At 36.7% G+C, this 6,191-nt stretch overlaps 1 protein-coding gene across 3 annotated transcripts in view; it reads left to right on the top strand.

Annotated features, from left to right (window-relative positions):
• LOC107664280 (neuroligin-2-like) overlaps positions 1-6,191 on the top strand; it is a 215,837-nt gene that overhangs the window by 149,981 nt on the left and 59,665 nt on the right. For all 3 annotated transcript variants that reach the window (XM_016454804.1, XM_016454803.1, XM_016454802.1), the window contains one exon: positions 1,540-1,689. In XM_016454804.1, coding sequence (XP_016310290.1) covers positions 1,540-1,689 — 150 coding nt within the window. The remainder of the gene's footprint in view (positions 1-1,539; positions 1,690-6,191) is intronic.

Here is a 6,191-nt window from a genome sequence, read left to right as displayed (position 1 = left end):
ATAGATAGATAGATAGATAGATAGATAGATAGATAGATAGATAGATAGATAGATAGATAGATAGATAGATAAAAAAAATAAATAAACCTGGCAGATAAATTGGTTTATGAGTAATAACCTTAACTGAACTCCAAACCTAAAAAACACTAACATTCATTCTGCTCTATTGCATAAGTCTCATGGAAAACAAATAATGTTTGCTAACGGTTGCCTGTTATATTACAGTACTTAAAATTTCACTTACCACATAAACAGATTCTGAGCACCACTGACAAACATCTAATCTTGTAAAAATGTGTGGTAAGTACTGCCGCTCCATAGTATAAACCGAGTACGTGCGATCACGAATCTCGAAAGTGAAAGTGAAACTAAAAAGTGATCGTGCATTTAAAAGCAGTTTCAATGCCAGGCATAATAGCGGCTCCCTGATGCCCGCAATTTATATACAGTATAATTACCCAATGATAAAACTGCGAGAGAAAGTATTGAAATACATATTTTCCTCCCATCTCGTATTTATTCCCTTTAGGGTTTCCGTAGTACACGTCATTTGCTTTCCGAACAAGGTATTGGGACACGGCGGATTGCAGGGGGGAGGGGGGAATCACGATGTCGGCTCAACATCGTGATATCTATCAGCCATCGGCGATGGACGATGGCATCGTCTATCGGCCCAACACTAAGATAGATAGATCTATTTTTCAGTCTGTTTAACTTTTTTCCAACTACCAAAATTCTATGAGCAACAAAATCAAAATATCTTCAATTAAATTAATTTAATTTAAAATTTAATTTTATTTAATTTTATTATTCCTTTGTCTTAAAGGGATAGTTCACCCAAAAATATTCACCCAAGAATATTCTGTCATTATTGGAACCCAAATAGTTGACGGAAGCCATTGTCGAAGCATTTGCTTGTCTGTCCAGTCATGTATGATAGCACATGTCTGTGTGTGTTTTATGGATGAATAAGTCCGTAATCCTTCTTGACTGACCATCTGTTTGATGCTCTACTCTAGTAACGCTTTGGATACATTTGTGTTTGTGTGTGTGTTCGCTCCTGCTGCATCTTGGAGCATCTGACTTTATCAGTTATCTGCTTTAATGAAATCGACTGAGATTCAGGTGGTGATTGAAGGTGTCAAGGGGTTAGAAAAGTGAAAGTATGTGTGTCTGTGTAATAGATCTCCATGGCAACAGTCAATGGGAGCGAGTCACATTGATGGAATGGCCTCTGTTGGGTAGATGGGGAAATCAAAATGAGGCAGTTACTATAGCGACGCTCCATTGCAGCTGCCTCTGCATCTGTCTCGCTGTGTGAGTGTGTGTATGTGTTGTTATATCTTGAGGAGTAAGAGCTCATTGGTGTCTAAAGTGATCTAACGACTAGCTATTTACACTCAAAGGATCCAACCATCACCCTCAGATAAAAAAATAAAAAATAAAATGTGTAGTTTCACAAAGTGACTCATCATTTAATCTTTTTGTAGCTCTCACTTACACAACACTCTCTTTCCCCTCATTTTGACTTTTTTTTAGACATCCGTGACCGCAGGAAGAAACCAGTCATGCTGTTCATTCACGGAGGCTCTTACATGGAAGGAACCGGAAACATGTTTGACGCCAGTGTGCTTGCAGCATATGGGAACGTCATTGTAGTCACCATGAACTATAGGCTGGGAGTTCTGGGTAAGTGTACTTCATTTTATTTTCCCATTAACTCTTCATGCAGGTCTGAAATCACAGGAGGCACAGAAACTGCTCCATATGGCAGATCAGATAATTTCCTATTTTATTTTGGGCCTTTTCACACATTTTTATATCATGTTTATTAGGAATGGTAAGCATCGGTGCATCGGCATAAAAGTTAACGATGCAATGCATTGATTTAAAAAGTGTGCATCGGATACAAGTTGGCATTTGTATCACGATGTATCGTTGTTGCAACGTAGGCTCATTGGAAATACGTGCCTCTATTTACATTTCTGCAAAACTGAAAAAACTTACCTACTGTATATGTACGAATCACTGCAGTTTCCAGTTGAAATGAACACTAGAGGCAGTAAAACTCCAACAACTTTTATTCCTTTCCACACAAAGTATGATTTAGAGGAACAGAGTTTTGTTTTATAAAGGCTAATTTTCACACAATTGCTTGCAGAATATTATGTTATGACTTCAAAACAATTTTAACATCCTGCGTGATTTGAAAACTGATACTTTTGTATTAAAAACGTTTTATCGCCACTCTCTGGACATTTCACTTTGAAACTGCCGTGAAACATGCTGTAAGGTACGTAATGTATCTGTTGAATCGAATCGCATTGCATACGTATCTGCTTCATATCTATCTTTAAAGGGGTCATATGATGCTGCTAAAAAGAACATTATTTTGTGTATTTGATGTAATGAAATGTGTTTATGCGGTTTAAGGTTCAAAAAACACATTATATTCCACATACTGTAGACGGAAATGTTACGTCCCTTACCATATTGTGATGCCTGCGGCAACCACATGTGACGACCCCGGGCTGGACTCCGCTTCGTCCACGGTGAAAGCTGATCTGGTGATCCACAGTGCAAAGTTGTTGTATTTCCTCAGCAACCAGCACGGATCAGCTCTAGGCATGACGAAGCGGATATCGTCCTTTTGGAAGGCCAAACAAAGTAGTTTCGCTTTCACAACGAAACACACAGCGCATTCACAACATGGCAGCAGCAACAATATTACAGCCAGAATAAAAGTTACGCCTTCTTTCTTTGCGTGAACATTTGGGCGGCATTATGTAAATCTTCCCACATCTTGACGTAGATATGTGGGGGCGTGTTAGAATGAGCCGTTTTAGGTAGGTGTGGCTGACTCTTTTATAAAGAATATCTCTTTGGATTTGAGACTTTAGTCTTTGCAACTTTACAGATCTTCTTTATGCACCAAGAGCTTGTAACACTCCAAAGAGAAAGGAAAATTTTAAATCGCATCATATGACCCCTTTAATGTATCGTATCGTTGGTTATGCATTGAGATGCGTATCGCATTGGCCTCAGTTATGGAGATGCACAACTCTAATGTTTTTGGAGGCAGCTTTGGGATTCATGTTTTTTTATTTTTTTTATTTCAGTTATTTCATTTTTGTGAGTCAGCTCATTTGGACTGTTCATTTTGGGCATTTGGAATGTTTATGTTTTGTGTATCAATCATGTACATCAAGCAGAAGTTTTTGTCTGATGAACTAATTCACTCATTCATTTTTCTTTTGTTTATATTAACAGTTTGTCATTGACTAGAAATTGTGCATAGAAGACAGAATGAGATGAGCATTAAATGCCAGGCAACATTTCCGGCTACACAACACTAATGTGGGGGCACTTTTAGCGGTCTGGTCAAGATAGTTAACTTTTAGTTAATGGTTAAATCTGGGTGAATTGAGCCATTGATTTTCTACAGAAAAGAGCACCAGAGGATCCCACAGTGCGCCAATTACAGGCTATAGGTCAATTTCTGCTTAATTGGTCTTATTATATAAGAGTCGCTTAAAGTGAATCCTGGATCAGAATAGCTCCGCGGGGAAGCTACCTGCTATTGTCATTAGACTGAATTTCTTCATTAGTTTTGACCGCAAAGCTGAATACGCATAGTTCAGAAGTGTGAGAGTTTCTTAGGGGTAATATGAGGTCTTATGAAAGCGTTTTTGAGTTAAAGTGCTAAATCCTTTCTCATTTCCTCTCTCTTTCTCTCTTTTATTATTTTGCAAGACTGAAATATTGAAGAGTGATATATTAATGCAGATTAGCTTTGGCTCTGACGGTTTTATTGGGCCACAGCAGTTAGAAATATATTTTTCCATTTCTTACTTTAACTGCGGCACTGCCCAGAGCGGGGATAAGGCAGCCTTTAGATTTGCGATTAATAAAAAAAAATGAAAATGAAATAAAAAAGAAAGGCACTTGAGATGTTTAAAGCATTACAACTAAACTGCAGAATGGTTGGTGCCGGTTTGTATTCGTAATGCTTGTAATATATAACATGCACAAATACAGCTGAAGGGCTGAGGCTGAGTCAGATGGTTCTAAGGCCCTGGGTGTGGTGCTTTAGCATTTTGACTTTCTCTGGCGTATTAGTGTGTTATGTACTTGGCTCTGGAGCTTAGTGCAGATAGTGAAGCTTAGAGATGTCAGCCTCTCAGCTCAGTTCTTCCTGCCATGCAAAAGAGAGTGCTTATATTTGTTTTGTGAATGTCTTTCTCTCACTGCCTGTTTCTCTTCTCATAGACTCAAGACTTTCCCCTCTAGATATAACGCAAAGCACAAGGAATTTAAATTGAGGCAGAGAGAGAGTGTGTGTGTCTACATTATTGATGAAAAATGTCTGTCTGGTGTGACGAACAGTGAAGCCGCATTGGGATTAGTGGTGACCTGTTTATAAAAATATAAATTTGAATGGTACCAAAACTGTTCACAGAGCAGTGCTGCGGAGTAACTAACTAAAAGTAGAGACACTACTTGATCGCTTGATAGTAGCTAAGCTGTTTTCAAACCAGTGTAGCTATTTAATTTAAGCTATTTTTGGTGACATCACTACATTCCGCTTTTTTAATATCACATAGTTTGCACATTGATCTTTTTTTATATGCTCTCTTAAATGGTTCTTTCTCTCATGTAGTGGTGGGAAATCTGAACTGCACATTAAAGTTTAGCAAACTGATTAATTTGGTTAATATAAAATAAGTGGTTCACTTTTTGTGAACCAGTTTGTATAAATTAGGCGGTTCTTTTTTTTACGGTAGCTAACATTTTATCTTAACAAACTGTTTCACTAAACTAAATCACTGATTTATTTGAGGCCCTGTACTAAAGTTCTCATAAGTTTTTTTGTTTGTTTGTTTTTTTAACACAATATTTAGGTAAACCTTGTTATTCATTACCGAGTTATAGATTTTGGTGTGTTTTTTAGTTGTATTGGTTGTATTTAATACAAAATTATAATTTCAAGTTTAATACTGTCACCCATATTGAGATTACTATAGTTTTTCGTTTCGTTTTGTTTTGGTTTGTTTTGTTTTTGGTTTTGTTCTTTTCTTGTTTTTTGTTTGTTTTGTTTTCACACCAGATCAATACTGCTCTAATTGAAATAATACAGTTTGGGGTCAGTAAGATGTATTTAAAATAAATAAATACTTTTATTTGGCAAGGATGCATTACATTGACAGTAAAGACATTTAAAATGTCATAAAAGATTTCCATTCCAAATTAATGCTGTTTATTTGAACTTTCTATTCATCAAAGAATTCTATATCAAGAATATTAAGCAGCACGACTGTATTCAACATTGATAATAATATGAGCACCAAATCAGCATATTAGAATGATTTCTGAAGGATCATGTGACACTGAAGACTATAGCAATGACATAATATTATTGTTTTACTATATGATGATATTACTGTTTTATTATATTTTTGATGAAATAAATGCAGACATGGTGAGCATAGGAGACTTCTTTCAAAAACAAAAACTCGACGCCTTTAAAAAACTCAAAAACTTTAGTGAACGATAGTGTATATAAAAGTGTATCCCCTTTCATTGCTTTTTTAGTAGTCTGTAGTTTTGCTAAGTACTTATTTAAAGGGCTCATATGACGTTGCTAAAAAGAACATTATTTTGTGTATTTGGTGTAATGCAATGTGTTTATGCGGTTTAAGGCTCAAAAAACACATTATTTTCCACATACTGTACATTATTGTTGCTCCTCTATGCCCCACCTTTCTGAAACGCATCGATTTTTACAAAGCTAATCGTTCATAAAAGCGAGGTGTGCTCTGATTGGCCAGCTATCCAGTGCGTTGTGATTGGCCGAATTCCTCGGCCGTCCCGGCGCGACTTCGAAGTCCCTGCGCGACAAGACAAAACCAATAAAACCCATTACAAACGAGGCATTTGTTGCGTCCAGTGGGGACATAATTACTGATTATAATGACTTAAGAATACTATAAAATACAGAATACTGTAATATAAAGAATACTATCTTTTTACGCGTTGCGTTCCGTATCGCGCCGCGTAAACATAAAACCATGTCTGCATTTGTGATCGGAGAAATGACACACAACAACAAGTGCTACTCTACACTGCTCAAAACTCGCGTTTGAATCATCAGTGGCAAATTCTTTAAATATAAAAAATGTACTTACAGTCTG

The sequence above is a fragment of the Sinocyclocheilus anshuiensis genome, unplaced genomic scaffold, assembly GCF_001515605.1.
Source record: "Sinocyclocheilus anshuiensis isolate Anshui unplaced genomic scaffold, SAMN03320099.WGS_v1.1 scaffold99, whole genome shotgun sequence".
Lineage (NCBI taxonomy): Eukaryota > Metazoa > Chordata > Actinopteri > Cypriniformes > Cyprinidae > Sinocyclocheilus > Sinocyclocheilus anshuiensis.
Note: the sequence above shows the minus strand (reverse complement) of the source record. Positions and strands in the feature narration are given on the sequence as shown.